This window comes from Antennarius striatus, chromosome 1 (assembly GCF_040054535.1).
Source record: "Antennarius striatus isolate MH-2024 chromosome 1, ASM4005453v1, whole genome shotgun sequence".
NCBI lineage: Eukaryota > Metazoa > Chordata > Actinopteri > Lophiiformes > Antennariidae > Antennarius > Antennarius striatus.
In genome coordinates this window covers 20271962-20294565 of record NC_090776.1, presented here as the reverse complement: position 1 = coordinate 20294565, position 22604 = coordinate 20271962, and the positions used below count along the sequence as shown (strand labels likewise).

The 22604-nt window shown below is 39.8% G+C and overlaps 2 protein-coding genes across 2 annotated transcripts; one reads left to right on the top strand and one right to left on the bottom strand.

Annotated features, from left to right (window-relative positions):
• Nucleotides 1–4354: 4354 nt before the first annotated feature.
• usp8 (ubiquitin specific peptidase 8) lies at nt 4355–15056 on the top strand. Its single transcript, XM_068312666.1, has 19 exons — nt 4355–4428; nt 5134–5294; nt 5518–5662; nt 5803–5888; nt 5994–6132; nt 7123–7165; nt 7249–7420; nt 7563–7725; nt 8064–8205; nt 8710–8996; nt 9089–9586; nt 9847–9921; nt 10047–10342; nt 10569–10790; nt 10876–11086; nt 12066–12302; nt 12439–12581; nt 12777–12909; nt 13584–15056. Exons 2-19 carry the CDS (start codon nt 5191–5193, stop codon nt 13740–13742), a joined length of 3255 nt encoding a protein of 1084 aa, XP_068168767.1. The 5' UTR covers nt 4355–4428; nt 5134–5190; the 3' UTR covers nt 13743–15056.
• Nucleotides 15057–15197: 141 nt separating this feature from the next.
• On the bottom strand, nt 15198–21526 carry LOC137593216 (uncharacterized). The gene is made up of 8 exons (XM_068311926.1): nt 21464–21526; nt 18746–20013; nt 17509–17706; nt 17238–17436; nt 16940–17155; nt 16682–16824; nt 15881–16016; nt 15198–15479 (listed from the first exon to the last, which is right to left on the bottom strand). Exons 1-8 carry the CDS (start codon nt 21524–21526, stop codon nt 15291–15293), a joined length of 2412 nt encoding a protein of 803 aa, XP_068168027.1. The 3' UTR covers nt 15198–15290.
• Nucleotides 21527–22604: the final 1078 nt, after the last annotated feature.

Below are 22604 nucleotides of genomic sequence, written 5' to 3'. Positions count from 1 at the left end.
ATATGCAGTGGCTCAGGGGTACTCGTTACTGTCTGTCTCAAATTTGAGAGAATCAGAATGTGGATCGTCTGATACGTTTTTGCAAATGTGGAGACTGTTGTGGAAGTTAGTCCAAGAGTAGTAGTAAATTCTGTCCTGGAGTAGTTCATTCATTTTTTTTTTAATTTACTAATTTCTGTTTTCATATGTTGTTTATGGGCATTACATAGAGTGAACTTTATTTTGTTTTATTTCGATATAATTTATATTTTTTTATAGTTATTTTGTGTATGTTGTAACATAAGTGGCTGTAGGTTGTTTGTGAGGGGTTTGTGTTTTTACAGTTTATTTTATGTTCTACATTGTGGATGACTTTTTTTAAGCAAAACCTGGTAAACAGTTTACAATAAAACAATTATTTAAATCTAGTCTACAGTGCTTGGTGCAGCAATGTCCTGAGTGAGCAAAGTTCAAAGATAGGTTTAGAAATATATAACACAAATCTATGGTGTGCATGGCATGTGAGAGATTACAGAGGTTATTTCAGATAACTCATCGCTGTACTTTTAAAAGAGGAAAAGTGTAAATCTGAGTCAAAATTTTACATTATTCCTGGAATCATCAATGTAGTGTCTAGATATATAGATTGATATATAATTTATTGATCCCGGAGGAAATTGCACATATCCACTGCTCAGGCATTACATAATGAATACATACTGGATAAAAAAAGAAACACTGACACCAAAGGACATACCACAAGACATGCACTACACTAGCAGACACATGTGGCATTAACAGGACATATATTAAATTATCATTAAAATATAAACAGTATAAAATAAAATAACATAAATAAAAATAAAAAGTCTCCGGGCTAAAGAGAAGACAGACCATGTGGCTTGATTTCAATGCAGTTAAAAACCTATAAATAATGGTATGGGGTGTCCAATTACTGTACATTGCATTTGGAATGTCTTGTTCCAAACTGATATGTGTTCGCAATATCTTTGATTGAATATTGATAAAATCACTTCGCCCCGAAACACTTCGTGCTAATGAGTGTGCCTCTGAGCTGTCTCTATCAACACAAACACACATGCACACACACATGTAACTTGAATGTAAAGAAACTTGAGATAATGTAAAGAAACATGAGTAATGTCGTTAGAATTAAACAATAACATAAGATGTGTGATGGATAAGAATTTCTTAGCTTTAAAGGTGTTAGTACGTGTATTTCAGTGCCTTTGAATTAATCCGTGCTTTTTGTTGCTTACATGTCCAGATGCTGGGCTAAGCTAAACTAACCTTCTGTAGGCTCCAGCTATATTTATAACAATATACTACAAAATCAGCCTATGAACAATGTATTAATCAGTAAAGAAAACATATTTTACATGTTATTCCATTCATTTTAATAGTATTAAAGATTTTGCTGACATAAATTCCTATTATTATTCTATACATTATTTCCACCATCAACCTGGCAGCTTAAATGTTCATGTTGTCAGAGGTGACATAATAACATTCTTTCCTCTCATCATCTTGACTGAATGCATCACAGATGATGACAAAGGACAAAGCAATATTTGTTCTGGATAATGACTTTTTGCTAACAAACACAGAGGTAAAGTATAAGGTGCATTCTATGAAAAATAAACAATGGATGGATACACTAAAAGGTAAAAGGATGATGGAGGCAAAGCCATCTATGTCACAGCTTATCACTTCCTTTTCAACTCTGACAAAAGCTGGAGATGCACCTGGACTTTTCACACACTGTACTGTTTACTATGTATTGTACTCAACACTCAATAGCACTCCTGTGGGTCGTTGGGGATGAAAATCTAACCAGAATTCAATGCAACGAGCAAGCACACCTCAGTGTTACACCACTGAGACACAATCAGTTCATTCCAGTGATTCAGTTTCATAAAAAAATGCATTACACAATAGTTATTTATCCAACCAATTTGAAAACTAATCCATTTCATTCATTTGAAACTATAAATTTTAGAAAATTACATATTGTGTCCAGGAAATTCATTTGAACTGCATCCAAGGGATTCTTCAGACACACCTTTTATTTTCTTTTATTGCATCACACCCTTTAATATTCCGTCCCACTCTAACAGCACCTATAAGAGTGGGACTTTCCCTCCCATCCGATTGAAATTCATCTAAAATGATGGTGCGTGTAAAGCACAATGTGCTAAACAAGAGCAATTGACTAATTGACCACACAAAGTGCTTTCCAACACAAGTTTGTTTAGCCCGAGTGGAAAAACCAAGTTCCTTCATATTCATATTCACCCACTCACACACATATTGACAGTGTCCACAGCAGAGGCTACCAGGAAGTGGTACAAAGCATTCTACCAAGTTCAAAAAGTGTATTGTGTCCTTTAAGACAGCAAGTGACACTAATGCCCACAAGGCGTTTGAGTCGTCAATCCACTGAATTTCATGATTTTTTTGACTCTGAGCAGAAACTGCAGCCCTGACATTTGATCTCATTGAAGAAAGGAAGCCCAGGAACAGGCAGTGATTAAAGTAATTTCAGCCTGGCTGTGTGTGTGGTAATGATACACGTGAAGACCTTATGTGATACGTGGGACAGGACACTGTGACTATTGTGCTCCTTGTGTGCCTTGACGTCCAGGAGCCAGTCTGATGAAAGCAGGTCTAATCATAATTGTGCGATTGAAGCTCAAGCTCTGTCTTGTGACATCAAAGTCAAAGTACCTCCTGATGGATAATATTCTTTCCTTTAATTCAAATAAATGTAAAATATCCACGTGGTATCGGGTTATGACAAATAAAATCTTTGGCTTGATAAATGAAACCACAAGTCAAAAATAAACTACCTGAAGAGGGTTTAGTCAGACACTGACTAACAATGAGACCGTCTGTGCTAGAAGATGAAAAAGGCCAAAAAGAACTCAGCAAGGATTTTAGACATACATTATTATTTCTAGGTGACACCTTTTTTCATTTTTTTTCAATGATTATTAGAAGCAGCTGTTTGCTATCGATGGTCACTGTCAGGGTTGAGAGCAGACCAGAGTTCTCTGGTCCTCTGACTCCATTATACTAGCTCAACAATGAATGAATTTTTTAAGGCATAGTTTTAATAGGTTAGTAATATCATTGATTATGTGATTATGTCTTAACAATATATATTGATTAATTATATGACTGAGTAAATATCTGAACACTACTCCGTCAGTATCCCCTGACATCCCCCAACATGCTTAAAACAGATTCATCCGTGAAGACATATCTCCCATTACTTTGGAGAGCCTCAAGTCATTAATCGTGTTTTTCACAAATAATAACTTTAGTTGAAAATTCTCTATTGAAAGACTGAACTACTTACAGAGGAGTAACTGTTGCTGAAACTTTTATGTATAATTTGTTAGATGTCATATAAAATGGCCACCATTCAAAATCAAAGAAAACAAACTGTTTCCATGGAAACTGCAGAAAATAACATTAGTGCAAAATTCAAACTATCTGAAGGCACAGTTATGCTAATTAATAGCTAGTTAATTGATGTGCATAGATTGGAAAAGACAGATTTTATACAGTACTTTTCAAGATGCATTATGTACAAAAATCATGTTTCTGTGGGAGTAACAAAACGTTTTGCTCGTTTAAAATTTTAAATGTAAAAAGACACAACTTTTAAAGTACAGTAAAGTTTGGTGAAGCCGATATGTGTAGTTCAAAAGTTCAAAACTGAATGTTTTGAAGTAGAATACCAGATTGTCACTAAACCAGGTGGTGACAATTTCCTCAAAGTATGGCTTTCATTATGTTTGACTTCCTGCTGTTCCTCCTCTCTCCCTGTATGCGCTGCCAGCCAAATACCAAAAAACAACAGGATTATTTACAAGAAAATCTTATCAGGTAAGAGTACAGGGAAAATCTACTTAGTCAGGCATCGTCACCTGAAACTGGATGTTTGAAGTGCGTAAACTGACTGATTACTTAAAATTTCTATGACAGATAATATATACATTTTGAGGGATGTAGCTTATATGTTGATTATATTCTTTAAAAACATCAAAGTTTTTGACATTAAAATGAGATAATTCTTTTCTCGTAAAAAAAAAGAATGGACATGAAATAATACATTGGTGCATTTTCCACGTCACCTGTTGTGATTACAATCACTGTGTTGCATAAACTATAAGCTTATGTCATAATTACTGGTCATAGTGGAAAACGGTATTTCCTTATTCAGACTACAGTACTGCGTTAATCCGCCCGTAATGTAACGTCATTGTGACCAGTGTCTCCGGGAGGGGGCAGCACTTTCACATTAAAGGATATCAGCGTCTGAAAAAGCTTAAGAAGAAGACGAGGGGGCGGGGCGAGGAATCAGCTGTCAAAAAAAGTGGCTAATGGATGGATGGAAGTGTAAGCGGCGAATTGGAAAAGGTTAATTTTATGTTCACGTTACCGCATCAAACTGAATTTTTAAGTACATATGTATTACATTTATTTATGTTTTTACTGATGAATGTAATTATAGCCGTTTTACAGTTATTTATGTCACTGCAGCAAGCTTAAAGTCGAGCTGCGTGACCCCAGAGCTTCATGCTAACTAACTTAGCTAACCGGCTAACTCGGAAGGCAAGAAAACTACGTTAGAATTTGATTTGCTAAAATTTATCTTATGGCTGGATCGTTTACGCTCTACTCTGAATGGTAATGCGCGTTAGCTGGTCATCAAGTAGTTAATAGATGTAGATTCTGACCGTCGTTTCATATTAACGTTATATTTTTGTAAACTGTCAATGTTGACATGTACTACGCTAGCTAACTACAGGTACATGCTAAGTGATGTTGGCTAATAGGCTAAGACCGTGAGCAATAATTTCCGGTATAAAGGAACAAGCTAACACATAAACGACTCCTAATACATAAAAATAACACAGATACCAGCCACTTGTAAATGTTACTTGACAGCTAACAGTTTGCTAAAACTCCACTTATCTCGCCGAGACGTCACTGACACTTTTGGAAGCTAACTAACTTATGCTAATAGTAACGTTACTCGGGTTGTCTGTACCGTGGGAATTGTTGCATGCTTTAATGTCAGTCTGCATGTATTTTGATGTTGCTATTATAAACCTTTTGCAGAGATGATCAGAACACTGACTGTCTACGTGTGAGCTGTGACTGAACACATCTGCCAAGATGCCTGCAGTGTCCACTGGGGTCAAAGAGTTATATCTTTCCACATCTCTGGGTGATCTGAACAAAAAGGCTGAGATTAAACCAGACAAAACAAGCACCAGAAGGTGATGTTAAGTTTTAATTTTTCTGGTCTATTTGTAATATGACATGCAGTATGCAGTGCTATGTTGAGACCGTGAAATTCAAAATGATAACAGTGATAATGTCCAGTTTTCCCTGTCTTTATAATATCACATATCGAGGGGTAAAAGTTTGGTATATTGTGCAAAACATGTTCCCAGTCAAATGTAAGTAAGATAATTGTAATAAAAAATTTTTGTCTTGCAGCTATGTACAGAGTGCTTGCAAAATCTTCAAGGCGGCAGAGGAATGCCGCCTGGATAAAGATGAGGAGAAAGCTTATGTCCTGTACATGAAGTACTTAACAGTTTATGACATCATCAAGAAACGACCAGAATTCAAGCAACAACTGGTAATTAACATCGATAAAATTATAAATTATTTCTCTATGTTTTAACTATCACAATGTGTGGAGTAATATTTTTCCATACTCTGACAAGTATATCAAGAAAGGCTTTTTTGTCTAACTATGTTTTCTTCCAATGTACAAAGGACTATTACATGAACATGCTTGGGCCAAACAGCTTTAAAAAAGCCATTGAAGAGGCCGAGAAGCTCTCTAAAAGCCTTAAACTCAGGTTAGATGCTCTGGATGTCATAAACTAGTTTATTATGAAGCGCACAAAATGCGTATCACAGTACATACATACAAACATACATACAAATGAATATTTTTTCAACAGGTATGAGGAAGTTGAGGTCCGAAAAAAACTTGAGGAGAAAGAAAGACAAGAAGAGAAGAAAAAGAGGGAGGAAGTGACAGAGAAAGATGGTCGTAGCTCTCCAAACTCATCAGTAGCAAACAAGAAGGACAGCAAAAAGGTAAGTATGACACATGTGATGACACACCACAATGCTGTGATGTTACAGTCAAATCTGGTAGGCTGACTAGCCTAGTAAGATGACTCACTGCTAATGAGAGACACTTTTTCATGACCGGCTTGACACTGTATTGTACTTGGACATAAATGTTTAGAGTCCTGCAAGAAAACATAATTTTGCCCATGTGTTTCCGCATCACTGCTGATCAAAAGGTGGAAGGGGGGTAGATAGCAGAGTAGATTAAGCACACACACCTAACATACAGAGGCTTCAGTCCTTGTGTGTGCATCACAAGAATTCGAAAATGTATTTTTAGGTTGAATATTTTTAAACAATATCAAAGGTGTACAAACCACACCTTGTGTACATCTTTAAAAAACACCGTCTTCTACTCCTTTCGGCTTTTCCCTTCAGGGGTCGGCACAGCTAGTCTGTTGCCTCCATCTAACCCTGTCTTCTGCATCCTGTTTAAAAAATTATAGTAAAACATTACTTCTTTTTTTTAATGTACGATGAAATAATATGATTAGTTTTTATTTGAATTCACCACTATTGGAAGATCAGTGTCCAAACAATGAATAACAGCAACATCACCAGCTTTATTTCAAAATGCAAGTTTCAATGCTTCATTGTGCTGCAACACAGGGTTGAACAACAAAATGCAAGTTCAAAATGCAGCACCAATGTGCTGCTCACAAAACAAGGCATTCATAAAATAAAATGTTTTTGGAGTGAGCGTTGTAGAAGAGTTTTAAAACTTACAAAATAACCTGGTCTGGTGTGACAGGAGCACCTTTCTGTTTTTCTTGTAATCACCTGGTAGACGTCTTTATATTTTACAAAAAAAATTCAAAAACCTTCTCAGTGGCAGTGTCATAAATAATTATATCTGTTGTCATTAAAAGAATTATTATGTAAGATTAAATCAGTGTCCTTAATGTACAAATAATATGATCCAGTCAAATCATTTGTTTTATGTTTGTACATCAGGTTAAAGGAGAACAGAATGAACTTAAGAATTCAACCTCAAAAGGTAAGAAAAATAACAGAAATTAATTTCTTCCTTTTGCAGTTGTTTGTCTTACTTCTTTTTAATTTGGTTACTTTTTCTGATAGCTGCAGGGACAGCTGGTGGCATCACTGCTGAGAAGCTTTTCAACATGATTAAGGACCAGACAATTGCAATAATAGTCATGGATGCCCGTTGCCAAAAGGACTTTGAGGAGTCTCACATTCAGGTCCCGTCCCAGACCTGCATCTGCGTGCCTGAGGAAGCCATAAGGCCAGGGTGAGAAAGGATGTATTGTAACTTGTGACCTGGTTTTTGGGACATTATCAGTAAAGTTATTATCTCAGCTCCTTTGTTGAACCTGTTGCCAGTAAACAACGAAAGAGTACCGACATTAACCACCAGAGTCTTCACTTTTTAGAATCACTGTGAATCAGATTGAAACACAGCTGCCAGAAACATCCAAAGACCAGTGGCGACGGCGGGGATTTGTGGATTACGTAGTCTTGCTGGACTGGTTCAGTTCTGTCACTGACCTTAAACTGGGCACCACATTGCAAAGCCTCAAAGATGCCCTCTTTAAGGTAACCATGTGTGTGTGGGTGTGCTTGGGTGGGTATGTGTGTTTTTTGTGCATTTGAGGAGTCTCACCACAGATTCTTCTGTTATGTGTTGTAACAAAAGAATCTGATTTTCCATTCATTTTTGGTGTGAAACACAGTTGTGTTGTTTTGCTGTGAGGAATGCAGGTTTATGAAAATGACTTTTGTTGGTCCTAAACAAGCAGCTGGAAATGAAGCACTGTTCAGACTTTTAAGGACCTGTACATTACTTTTTGAATAATACGTTATCCAGACCCTTGCAACCCAGGGCTAATGACTATGACTCCAAATGACACCTAATTGCTTTGCGCACTCCTCAGTGGGACAGCATCACCATCCTGCGTAGTGAGCCGCTAGTGCTGGAAGGAGGCTACGAGAACTGGTTGTTGTTCTACCCCATGTACACCACCAATGCTAAAGTCCGGCCCCCGAGACAGAATATCGTCAGCTCCCTCCCTCAGTGTGAGTCCCACCGACAAGTGATGGCTTATTCTTTGGTTACTGGACTGAACCATTTTTTAAACCAGGATTTCTATCAGTGTAGCTTCTGTTATATTAAGAGAGACATGAATGATAATAGTAAATTAGTAGACAAAGAAAGTAGACTAGATTTACTTGAGGTGTCATGAAAATTACAAACACTGGTTTCAGATTTAGAACAAAATCTTTTTTGAAAATTGCATCGCACATGAGGCTCGTCTGATTATACAATCAACAAATCAAAGCTGTTAAATTTTGTTTTTTCTTAATGTAGCAAAATTAAGTCGATTTTTTTTAACCTTTTTTTTGTTATTTCTCTCCTGTATATTAATCATTTTGTGCATTGTGACTGGTTCAGATCCTACATTATACACCCTTGAGCAGTGATAATGAATGCATTTGATGAATAAAGGATGAAAATAACATATTAAAAAGTATATTTAATTTTTTGTTACTAATGTCTTATTATTTTTTTGGTGTTAATAGTGAATTTTAGCTACCCATCCCTCGAGGAACCAAAGCCTTTGACTCCAGCTCATCCAGAACCCGAGGTCACACTAGAGCCCAAGGAACCCTCCACTGCTGTGTTGGTGAATGGACTTGTACCAGCAGAACCCCCCACGTCTGAAACCTCCGTGGTTGCTAATAAATTGCCAGACACTGTTGATTCCTCCGTCAAAGGCTTCACAAATTCTGGGCCAGACTCGAGTAAAAAGAGCATCTCGGTTGGAACATCCAGCCAGTCGCCTACAGGAGTCAAAGTCACTCCTCAGGTATGAGCAAGTAACTGAACAAAACATTTAAGATCCAAAAGTTTTGAACTGTCACTCACGTTTTGTTTTTTCCTTTCACTTTGGTGTCCCAGTTCGATCGGACCAAGAAACCTTCTGTGCAGGTATCTGACGGGCCCAAGCCCAGCCTGAATGGCTCTGTCACGGACTCCGCCTTGAACGGCCCAGTTGTCCCTGACCGCTCAGTCAAACCGGCCTTAATACCCAGCAGTTCTCTCTCTAAAGAAGAGCGGAGTCATATACACTCTGAGGCAGTGGCAGTGATGGAGAAGGCGAGACAAGAGCAGGAGAAACGCAATCAGTGGCGTCGCGCAGAGGAGGAGAAACAGGAGAGGGAGCAGAAGGAGAAGGAGTTTAAAGAAAGGCAAGAAAGGGAGGAACAGGATCGGAGGAAGAAGGAGGAAGAGGAGAAGGGGCACCAGGAGAAAAAGAAACTTGAACGGCAGAAGGCAGAAGAAGCAGAAGATAATGAGGAGAATGAAAAGAGGGGAAAGGAGCAGAGCTCTGACACCCCCTCTAAGAGTATGTCATTGGACTCGCCTGCTCCCAACCACATAGTTAATGAAACGAAGGTGAGTCTCTTCTCATGTCACTCACAACCAGGAGTGTTTTATTTCACATCTGTGTCCATCGTAGAGAATAAAAGAAGTACTTTTATCGGTTACATCACAATCATCCAATCCAAAAGGATCAGAGTTCCATCCATCGTACCATCACAAATACCTGTGGGGGGGATATGTAGCAAAGGGGATCAGATGCTACACTGATGCTACACCTCTGAGCCGAGTGTCTCAGATGTGTATCGGTAAAGTGAGTGTGTTCTGTCCATTAGAGGGAGCCCCTGGCCAGAGCGAGGAGTGAGGAGATGGGTAGGAGTGTGCCAGGCCTTCCAGATGGATGGATGAAGGTATCGAATGTTTAAATCTGAAATATTCTCAATCATTTGAACCGATGGACAAAAGTTGTCATTTCTAATGATCTGGTTACGACAACGATCCAACCTTTTTATGGTTTACCCCCTTTGCCTGCTAGTTCCTTGACACAGTGACTGGGACCTATCGATACTACCATTCCCCAACCAACCGGGTGCACCTGTACCCTCCTGAGGTCACCATTCCACAGACCCCGCCCTCCACGCCCCCTACAGTTAAACAGAAAAAAACCCAACCTGAGCCGGACGCCAACCAGGAACGAGATCGAGAGCAGTCCAAACTGAAACGCTCCTACTCATCCCCCGATATCAGCCAGGACCTGAGGGAGGAGGCCCAGAAGAAGGCCGTCGCCCCGACCGCTGCTGCCATCATCCCCACCATCAACAGAGACAACAAGTAAGGAGCATAAAGGATTTGGGATCACTTCAAATGTGGAGACTAACTTACTAGATTTAGTCATTTCATCCACCATCCTAAATAGTTAATGTCTGGCTTCCATCATAATTTTTTAGTAGAAACGGGTGGTGCTGACTTCCTTTTATATTGCATATTGGATTTTGTTTCTTGTCTTACCGTTACTGAAACTAACAGAGATTCTCTTCATCCTCCTCTCCCCCCCCAGACCCGCCCCTGCTAAGGTCTATTCCAAAGTGGAGATCGCACGGCCCTCCGCCGCCAAAATCCGCAACCTGAATCCTACATTTGGAGGTTTAGGTGCATCCCTGACTGGCCTTCGTAACCTAGGCAACACGTGCTACATGAACTCCATTTTGCAGTGTCTGTGTAACACCCCAGCCATGGCAGAGTACTTCAACAAAAACTACTACATGGACGACATCAACCGGTATTTTCAGATGAGATAATATCATTAGTCATAAAGAAGGCGGAATGAGGGGAATATTTACATCTGTGTTGTGCTTCTCTGCCAGGTACAACATCCTTGGTCATAAAGGGGAGGTGGCAGAGGAGTTTGGTGTGATCATGAAAGCCCTTTGGGCCGGTTTGTACAAGTGCATCAGCCCACGGGACTTTAAGATCACCATAGGAAAGATCAATGAGCAGTTCTCTGGTTATGACCAGCAAGACTCCCAGGAGCTGCTGCTGTTCCTCATGGATGGGCTGCATGAGGACCTGAACAAGGTAGCGCTCCCACTGTTTCCTGAAAATAAGCATTCAGTATCTTTATATCAGAAAATGCTCCTGATTAATGATTTAGAATGAGTTTACCAGTAATTCACCGCGTTAGACCAGAGCTTCTTAAGGCTCACCTTCTACTTTCCCAGTATGTTGCTGTTCATTTGTCTGTTAACGATAAAAACTTAGTTCTTTATCATTTCCTTCTTTCTTGTTTTTCACTGGGTTTCATTTGGTGGCAAATTAGAGAGTAAGTAAATAGCTGTGTGTCGTTGGTCCTCCTGCAGCAGTGTGAGTGTTGCGTGTCTGCATCTGTCTGGTCTGATGCTCTGTCAGAACCTCTCTGCATGTCGACCCAACACATGTCTCATTGCCTGTGTTGACTGATCTTACTTTCATTTGCATTTGAATGGGGGGTGTGGGGTGGCCAGGTGAATTGATATAAAGATATTTACAGTTAGACGTTTTTTAATTCGCTAAAACATCAAACCTGACCATCCAAATCCTTCACTTTAAGCCGTCTTTAGATGATTCCAGGACAGACCGTGATATTTTTTAACCTGGGGTTGAGGTGACGTACATTCACCCTGTGTTGCTCATCAAGTTCTGAACTCTTTTAAATTTTATAGAATGACAAACAGCTGATGATGTACATTCCTCATCACACACTCCACCTCTCATCACGTGTCTTGTGTGTGACACTCAGATCAGGCTGATCCAGTCCACTTTGTTTCTCTGGAGCTAATCGATCAATCAGTTGTTCTCACTGACAGAATATAATGACCAAGTATTAACCTACCTTTCATATCTTCCTATCTACCTTAATGAAAGTGAACTGGCTGAACTACATTCTAATGAGGCTGTGATCAGTGTTTCAGTCTCTGAGCTTAAGCTTCAGTGAGATCATGAAAGCAGGTTTTGTTGACACCTACAGCTTTTGGCGTTTCTACGTACCATCATTTTGTTTTTCTGTCTCTGGTGTCAGGCGGACAACAGGAAGCGATACAAAGAAGAGGAGAACGACCATCTGGATGATCAGACGGCAGCAGACCTGGCCTGGAGCAAACACAAGCTGCTGAATGAGTCCATCATTGTCGCACTGTTTCAGGGGCAGTTCAAGTCTACCGTGCAGTGTCTGACCTGCCATCGCAAGTCACGGACTTTTGAGACCTTTATGTACCTGTCGCTGCCTCTGGCCTCCACCAGCAAGTGCTCCCTGCAGGTCAGTCGCATGTAAAACATTGTGTATTAAAGCATGACTCATTTTGGTTGTCAGCCAGACTAATTCGCTTAATACATGAATGTAGGAAGAGCAGAGGTCGTAATCTTTTGCCTAAAATCATACATTGTCTGGGCAGGAGTGTCTGAGACTTTTCTCCAAGGAGGAGAAGCTGACTGACAACAACAAGGTGTTCTGCAGACACTGCAAGGCCCACAGAGATTCCACCAAGAAACTGGAGATCTGGAAGGTTCCACCCATCCTCCTGGTGCACCTAAAACGGTCTGTAGTCGTATTTGCATAAAAAATAATGGAGACTGACACCACATGTTTATCTAAGAAAAATCTGTTCATGACTGTGTTTTTTATTATTACTTTCGCTACTTGAGGAATAAGCTCAAGAAATGTTTGAATAGAGAGAAGAGTTTCTTTCATTTTTGGGTGTTTTTCTTAAATTAATTTTTATTTTCCTCAAAGATTCTCCTATGAAGGTCGATGGAAGCAGAAGCTGCAGACTTACGTAGACTTCTCCATAGACTGTCTGGACCTGAGTCAGTACGTCATCGGGCCCAGACAGAACCTGAGAAAGTACAGCCTGTTTGGGCTCTCTGTAAGTAGAAGGGGACTTAATTCTTTTTATATCCATGAAATCATAAGCACACATCTGTATTTGAATGTTGTTGGGGGGTTGTTTTTTTTTCAACTTGGCAAACATTACAAATAGTTAATTGTTAAATTGTTAAAAGAGGAGTTTTTGTGTAATGTTGAAAAAAGCCTCATCTAATAGGAATGGTGGAAGATGGTGGAAAAGAAACAAGATTTAGCCCACCCCAAACTGTGTGTGTTCTTTCCTGGCTTGTGGTATTTTTGCCACATTTAATGAAATTTTGTGGTGTAGTTGTTGTTGTTTTTTTCTCATGTCATTCTGCAGAACAACCTGGAGACTTATGAAAATATAACCTCCATGGCAAAGTTTACGTAACATAACATTTCAAGGAAGTTAGAAAAAAGAATGCAAACAATATGATGCAGAAGAGTGTAATTTAGTAACTGCTGTTGTGTATTTATACCACAGCGTCAGTAAGGTTGGCCAGTTTCAATCAGGTTTTCTCTCAGTTATCTCCTCTGTGGCAAAACTGATTTTTGACAACCTTAGACAACAACCAATATTTAGGAGTTCATCCCACAACTGAGCTGTGGTTTGAAGTAACAATAATATAAACAAATTTTCTAGGTATTAACAAAGCCAATATTATTTTAATTTGTTTTTTTTCCATTTCCCAGAACCACTATGGAGGCCTGGACGGTGGCCATTACACAGCCTACTGTAAGAATGCCCTCAAGCAGCGCTGGTATAAGTTCGATGACCACGAGGTGTCTGAAATATCCCTTTCCTCTGTCAAGTCGTCTGCAGCGTACATCCTGTTTTATTCCACGCTGTGATGGAACAGTGGGTCAGAGATAGAAAACACTCCAACCTGAGCGGTGACACTCGAACCTAGAGGTCGTTTTTGTTTGGTTTTTTCTTTATAAAATCACAGCTCTGGCACCTGGCACACGTAGTTGCGGGGTAACTGTGTACGTGCACGCGAGGAAGTTCTTGAGCAGTCGATCGTGAGTTCCGGGCTGCCGCTGGTGTGGAGGAAGGTGCAGGGAAGCTGTGCAGTGCTTCAGCTAGCAGAGCACCCTGTACGTACGTGTTTATCTGTTCATATTACTGATTATCTAGAGACTAAACTGTTGCTCCTTTAACTTCTATTCCTTCATGATTGTGCTGTAGGGCTGACAGCTAATTCATGCTACTCACTGTCATTTCTGCTGCACTCAGCGTGGCCGGCTGTATGGCAGAACTGATCCTAAGCTTTCTCGTATTGTGTATACTCCAGGGGTTAGTAGTTAGACGCCATGTACATACCTAAAAATGCTGATGTTGCACACTGAAACGTGTAAATAATTGAGAGCAAGGTGTTCATCAGTTCAGTGACCAAATGATTTCAAACGTAGCAGCCATCATGACATCACATTCATAAAGACGAATATGTTTCAGGGGTGTAGCTCTAGGTTCTGCTGTTTAATATGGTCATGAGACTGTTTCATTTAGCTTTCTCTCTTTAGAGATTTTTAGGAAATTGAAATTATGGCTTGCACTTACACAATATGCAATCAATCAAAGCTGTTTATGTAGAACACGCCATTTAACAGCAGACGTTAATAATCGACTCTGAATGCTCTACAATGACACTGATGCTTAGATCTTGTCTGTTACTCTCGGTTCAGCCAGTGACAGAAGAACCAATAAATTTTATTCCTCTTAAAACATAATTTACGTTGGTTTTTTCAAAGTTCGTACAGGAAAACTGCCTGGCGTACCCGAGCGTCCTCCATGGCCTCGTCGCGGTGATGCTGGTTGTGATGGAACACGTTTAGGGGAGAGGAAGGGTTGGATGTGATTATTTTGTTTCCAATAATAACGAAAAGAGGTTGATTCACTTGCAGGAACGCTTCAGTGTCGTGATTTGCTGCCTGACTTGCTGACAGAGAAGAGTAAGCACAAAGTTCATTGTTTTATTTTTGTTTTTCTTAATGGTTCTGAAATGTGAGGCAGTGGGATTTGATTCCATTTCCTGAGAACCGTTTTATTGCCTGGCATGAGATCACAATTTTTCTTTATACTTGTACATGTTCATTTTAATAATGCTCTGAAATAACGATTGTATTAACCTCATATGACTATTTATTAAAACTGCTTCAAATTATTGTCTGAATGACTATGTCAGGATATATTAAGCCAGTATAATATTTAAACTTTACACACAGTTGACCTTGAAACCATCGCACGGGTCAAGGATCTTATTTAGAACACGGATATGGAAAAGAGACAGCATGTGGTGGGAAAAAAATGAAGTTACACTTTAACAGAATGCTCGAGTTCATCTTTGGACTTCTTGTCAGCCTCACAATCGGTTGATAAAAAAAAATGAAATCCAGCAATCAAAGTCCGCTGATCTTTGGCTTCTTGAAGGGTTTGCGACTGTAGAGCAACATGTAGGCGTTTGAGGATTGCACGAGGCTGTCCTGTAGCTCTTTAACCGCTGCGTCATCAAAACAGTGCCATGTCCGGGTCAGCGCGTTATAACACACAGATGTGTAGTGGCCCATATTCAGGTTTCCTGTATGATTCTACAAAGAGCCAGAGATGGTGGATGAAATATGTGACCATGAATCACCAAAAAAACAGCTGATGAGATAATAATGTGTTGTTTAAAACAAGTGCTTCTGAAAAATGCTGTGTTTTCAGGCAGGTTTGAGCGTGTGAAAGGTGACTGATCACTAAACCTGAGGATCAGTCCTCATTCTAGACACCTTAGAAACATGTCCAGTTGATACTGCAGCTAATAAAAATAATGAGTCAAAGATTTATCAAAAAGCTAATGTTCTTTGAGTATTGCAAACATCAGCCCCATCATCAGCATTCTCCTCTTAAGGATATCTTGTGATTCGACATAATTTACATTAAATGTACACAAAGATTATACCTAAACAACAAAAGTTGACAACAACATCATCTGTAGCTGACTCACCACGACAGCATACAGCCGGTAGGAGGAGTATGGGGTGTCTTGTGCTGAGCTCGGTAGGAACTGGGAGAGATTGAGCTTCTTGGAGAAAATCACATTATCCCTCAGTTTCACCTGCTTTTTCCCCTTGAAACCAAACCTGCAGCACATTAGTTTAATAGAACATTATTAGTTACTGATGAAGATATCGACCGTACTGCTCATTTATATTTTTAGCATCCATAAATTTAAAGCCCATTAAAATTTACATCAATAACCGTTAAAATGTCAAATATAACCCAATAGCTTTTGAGATTATTGACTTTCTGCTCTAAATCGATCAGTTCTTCTATAAACTTGTTCATTTCTGCTCCACAAACCTGTTTTCCTCAAATGAAAATGTATTGGTTTGTCAACTGGGAATTTACTTAAACAATTATATTCTGCAAATCCAAGCGTGAGCAGCAGAATAATAACACTGTTTTAAAATTTGCTTGAATAAAGAACAAATACTTGTCACCTCATGAATCATTCCTGTACATTTTCAGCTAATTTTACATTTTAATTATCATTTGACTCAAACCAATTACCTACTGAATAATAATTATAAAGCATTGACGGTTTACATCAAGAATCTAAACCTTTTAGTCAAATTGCACCAAAAATCTATAACTGCTGTCATGGAAAAGTTCACGACTGCTAACTGGACCCTGTTTTTGATTATTTCTTTACATTTAAAATCTACTCTTTCACAACAACTTCAGATTTATCAGTTGAATGTGTTTCCTTACTGATGAAGTGCTTCCTTGTCGCGTTTCTACCCACCGTTTCAGATGCAATGTGAGGATCTCTGGAGGTTTGTCCAAATAAGTGAGGACTGTTGTTTCTCTTTTCTGTCCACACGCTGAACACAGCATCTGTTCTGATCCGGTCAGGACAGTCTGCTCGAAGAATGCCGACAAACAGTCCTACACATCGTAGAAACAGAACTGATAGAATAAGAACAAGATTACCAATGATATTTATTTAAAATGTGGGTGTCAAACCAGAGGAGCAGCACACCCCCCAACTGTGTGAAGGTACCTGAATGGAGCATTTAATGGTGCCTGTTGGAATGGGCAGCGACAGCACCATGAAGGCCTGTGTGCTGTGTGACTGGTGATCACAGTGCATGCAGAGGGTCATGTAGCTCAGCTGACCCTCAAACAGATGTGAAACGACGGTGGACGACCTCGCCGCGGTTACGCTGTTTCTAACCGAGTCTGATCTCCACTTGCGTATGCAGGAACGTGTCTGCCGCTTTAAAACCTGGAGAACGCACGAGAACTCGCTGTATGGGGACCAGTTTTTAAAAAAAAAAAAAGGCCAGTGATGGAGCAACTACCTTCTTCAGGTCGTCGTGGAGTACGTTGAGGAGAAACAGCAGCAGTTCTTGGGCGTCCTGCTGGAGGTAGTTGTTGAACTGGGGGAGGATGGAACACAGCACAGACCTGGCCTCCACAGGAGCGCAGCTGGAGCTCCTTCCCACCCACATCTCCTCCAGGAGGCGCACAAACACCTCAGCCACCCGACACTTTGACCTGTGGTAACAACCATTGGATTGAAAGTACAGACGTGAAGGAGGGACACAGAGAGGTGGTGGATGGACTTACTTTGCAAATTCTTTTCGAGTGTCCCGATTAAGGAAGTGCTCCACGAGGGGCACAGTGGAACACAGGCACTGGAGCACAGCGTTCAAATAGCAGGAGTTACCAGAGTTGTCCAGACCACACACTCCTGGGATGTTCCACCTGTGCATCTTGACTGCAGAGCTACAGTCTTGCTTCTCAGTTTCCATTACATGACCACAACTGCCTGTATTGATCCTGCAAAACCAGCGACAGAAAAAGATATGTATTTACCACGGAGCACAGTTTGTCATTTCATTTTCTACTGAATAAATAAAAATGTTATTTACTTGTTGTGATATACAAGCATAAATGTCAAACATTTTCTGATTCCAGCTTCAATTGTCCACCACTGTAAAAAAGTATTAGATCCACTCATGTAATATTTCCATAATAGATGGAAAATTCCACATGCTGATTCACGCCTATGCAATTAAAGGATTCGCACAATACTTATTATTAATTGATTGCTACTAATCGTGTCAAATCACAAAATAGGGCACACCACACTTGATTTCATAATAGACAGATCCCCACTGATACCTGTCAGGTAAAAGTGAAGCCTTCCTTCCATAAAGAGGAGTTCAATGAAAGTTAAAGGTTCACATGCTGAAATGTTTTTTGGTCTTCACTTGGACCTGCTGGTGAGATGTGTGAAGAACCTCGGCGTCAAACCTTGTCCATTTTATAATTGATTAATAAAACCTTTTTTTTTTTTTTTAATAACATTTTTCTGACCATTGACTATCCATCTTGACCATAATGGTTCTAGGTAAAGATTGACGAAAGGCTGAATGGGGAACAGCGGAACTCTTCAAAACAAATTTAACAAAAAGTTAAAACAATCTAAGTTTTAATGATAATCTTTTTAACCAGCAAAAAAAAAGTCAATACCTAAATCACCAGAGTCAAAAAGTATCTAAGGAATTAAACTTCATTTAAACACATCAATCCAGGAAGAGTTAAGAATATACTTCAGACTCCACAGATCCACAATGGGATGACTTTTCTGCTTTCACGGAGAATGACTGTGTATTCACTGTTATCCTAACTGTCCTGCATGTTAGACTTCAACATCAACTTGGATCAAAATAAAGGAACCTTTCAAGAAGTGGCTGACCTTCCAAAATTCCTCTGACTTCGTTTTTGTCTTTTATTCGAACAAGTTATTTCTACCTTGAGCTGAAACTGAAGCTGGAAATACTGTAGTTGTGAGACTGACCTTTGCTTAGACAGACTGGTTTGACTCGTCTTCTGGTACGAGGTGCTGTTTAGCCGCGGCAGAACGGGCACGGTTCCAACGCTGCCCACGGCCAGCTGAGAGGCCAAAGTCCTGGTGAACTCGGTCAGTTGGACCTGCCTGCCAGAGCCCTGGTTCTGCAGTGTGTGGAGCGTAAATGTGTTGATGAAGACGATGTGTAGCGACACCCAAAAGCCCGGGAGAAACACATCTATCAGCAACTCTTTCAAGTCTGGAAGAAGAAACAGAGCCTGTCCGGTCCAGCCGTGTAAATGGGACACGACTTGAGACGCTGAATCCTCGGCTATCGGTTGTTGATGTGACGAGACCGGCGGGGGTGATGGTGTTTTGACCGCTGGAACAAAATGAATATCCACCCCTGAGCCAGAGAAGATGTTGGCCAGTCTTCCCTCCATCCAAGCGGAGCTGTCCAGCTGAACTGAATGCCTGTGGTTGCAGAAAGGCCTCAACAGATGCTCCACCACCTGCTCAATCACAGGCTTCCTACTTTGCCTGTGGAGCTTCTCTGGACAGTAGAGATACATGTTACAAATGAATCCAGAGCTCATGTCACAGAGGAGTGCCAGATGGAGAGCGAGGGGATGCTCTTGGTAGAAGAGTCGGTACTTCCTCACAGCCAAGTTGTAACCGGGTGTGTATAACGCCTGGTAGCACCTGGTTATGTGGCTGCAGAAAGAAGACAGGGCTTCCAGTTTGTCACCATCCTCCAGTCTGGTAAGAGACAGGAGGTTGATCTGAAAACTGTTTCTCTTCAAGACTCCCTGCCAGCCATCCAGGTTCAGGGTCAGCTCGGAGCTGAAGCTGCCGCTCTCTCCTACAAACAGGCCACTCTGGAGAACGATGGAGAGCCACGTCAGCGCCTCGTGATACTCTCGCTCACACACATCCGCACTCGGTTCTCTGCCCTGGTTAGCACCTGACTTCCTGATGGTCGCCCTTCTCATCAGCGCCAGGATGGCTCCTCTGTCCAGAACCTCCAGTAGAAGCTCTCTAGCTGTGTAGTACACGTGGTAACTGGGTCCATTCTGATTCCTAGCGAGAGCCCTTACTTTTTTTGACCTGAAGATGTTTGGGAGGCAAAGGCCGTCTTTCTGTAGGTCTCCATGAAGCCCGTCCACCATCTGGCACTCCTGTGATATCCATTCACACTCCCTCACCGACAAAGCCTTAGCCTTCATCTTGGCTTTTTTACTTTGCTCAAGAAGATAACAATCCCAAAACAGTGATGACTTCTCTCATGACATTTACATCCAACCTTGGCATGTCAAGAAATAAACCAGAAAAAAACAAATCTAAATTCCTACTTGTTACAAAAACCTGAGAAGATCACCAGTCAGAGATAGCGGCGTTCTCGAGTCTGTCTAGTTCTATAAGGCGTCTCACAAACTCTGTGTACTGAACATGTACACTGATCCACTCCCAGGAGAAATTTTACACTCATGAGGATCTGTTGGGTAAAATCGTCAGGTATCCACTGTAGCCAGACAACAGTGACTTGGCAACCGACAAACAAAAGACTTTGATTGCTGTGCAGCACCTAAGATTTTTGTCATAAAACAGGTGGAAACATTTAGAATTTGTGGAAAGGAAGCTGAACATGACATCAGTTTTTTTGGCCAGTCATTAACTGTGGTTTGATCATTTTTATTTATTTTTTTGCCACAAGGGATGCCTAATATTAAGCCTAAAAAATAAAACTCCTGCAGAGCAGCTTTTTGACGACGGAATATCAAAATGGCAATTCCTCATCATTTCTATTGTGTTATGTTTATGTTTTGTGTAATATTTGAGAAAAAATAAATCTGTCCTTATTTGGCTGATGGTAATTTAGTCAATCTACTGTTATTTTAAATGTAATGCCAGTAATGTTTTTTTTTATATATTACAATATTTTTTCTTTTGTCCTGAATTCTATATTAATGTGTCAAAATTGCAATAATCATCTGCAATTACATGTTGCTTGTAATTTAAGGATTTATATCCACACTGAAGTCTATTTTAATCTAAATCCTATTAGTTTAATATCAGTGTAGTATACTCGCTACTATCCCCAGTAAGAAAGTATTTCAAAGCAGCAGTAGCTCTTATTCACTCTTATACACTGGTTTAAATACAGGTGTCTGTATCCTTATTGTGTCTTTCAAACATAATTAAAAAAAGAAAATAGGTGACGGCATGAATTCATGCTCAGTTAATGCCTATAAAAATAACTAATGTATGCATACATTTTCAGTTAAGATTAGATGAATGACAAATTAATTCTTCAATTATAAGGATGGATATGTGTGAAATGAAATATCCTGAATGGACTCTAACATACATGATTATTAATAAATTTGTATTTGTGGTGATGGTGATTGTCTTGGGAGGAAAAACCACACCAACAGGTATCAATCAATCAATCAACCAACTTTTATTTGTATAGTGCTTAATCATATCTGAAGACATTTCAAAGCGCTTTACAGATAGAAAGCCAACATATACATATAATAAAATTGTGCTTTTCAAAGTCCTTTTTTTCTTTTGAATAAACAAGTACATTGTTTACACTTGCAAAGATGCAGACACCACCAAGAATAAAGGATTTTATTCATTCATTCATTCGAATACATCCTGTCAACAACAACATGGGATTGGTAGATATAATTTATGTGTTCTGTGTCTGTGGACACATCTTACAGAAAAAGACATGGTTGTATGTAATGTGTCCATATCCTTCACTAGGAGGAGATCTTTAGCCATCTTTGTCCCTGAACACACCGGAAGGGACAGCATTCAGCTGTTTAAATGGCAACGGTGTTGCCCCCTACAGGTGACTACAGGTATTGGTTTGAGCCACATGCCACACGTCACAGACATTCTTCTATTTCCTGGTTACAGACGTTTGTGCGTCACTGAGAGTTGATCTTCTTTCACACAGATCTATGAAGTGGCTCTAAACAAAAAACTGACCTAGAAGTTTCAACGTTTTGGATTCTTTTACAACCAGAAGTATTTGCCTGTGGTGTAAAAAATATTCAAACTTAAAGTGATAAAACCACACATTGAGAGTACTGTACTCCAAATACAACTTACTGAACTCAGTAAAAAGTAAAAGTAGTTATATTACTGTTACATTAAAGGGATAGTAAACTAATTTTAAAGTGATATACATTTTGTTTATCATTATGAACAAATGAAATTGTTTTTCCTGATGTCCGACATCATCCCTGTGGTCAGGAAATCTTAAAATCTGCGCTGCAGCAGCTTCCGTATCCAGCGGTCACGTGGGGTCAGACGTCATTGACGACACCTTTCGCTTCATCAGTCAGGGCAGCCATTAGAACACAATACGATCACTGAAGTGATAAATCCGATAAAGTCATGGTTACCTGTGAGATGAATGGTTGTTCCAACTCCACAGGAGTTAGACACAAAGATAGGAACCTGTCTTTCTTCAGAATACCTTCTGGAAAGATTGGAAGGAAATGGAGAGCAAGGATAATCAAGGTCAAAATGACCAAAGATCAGAGAATCTGCCATGAGCACTTCACCCTAGAGATGTAAAGGTAAGATGATTTTCAGACAGCCCAGTATTTATTCTGGATTAACAAGGTTTAGTGAATCATTAATTCATGTCTGGTACTACTGGACATATTGTATAAATGTTTTTTTTTACCAGATTATCACGTGATTATGGCACTCGTGAAAAGTAAACAATATCAAGTGATAGACAGGTCATTTTACTGACAAAATCTGTGACACTGAAATAAAAATACAAAAACAGCATTTCAGGCCATGATACTTACATATTCATAAATACAAGTCATATTTTTATAAA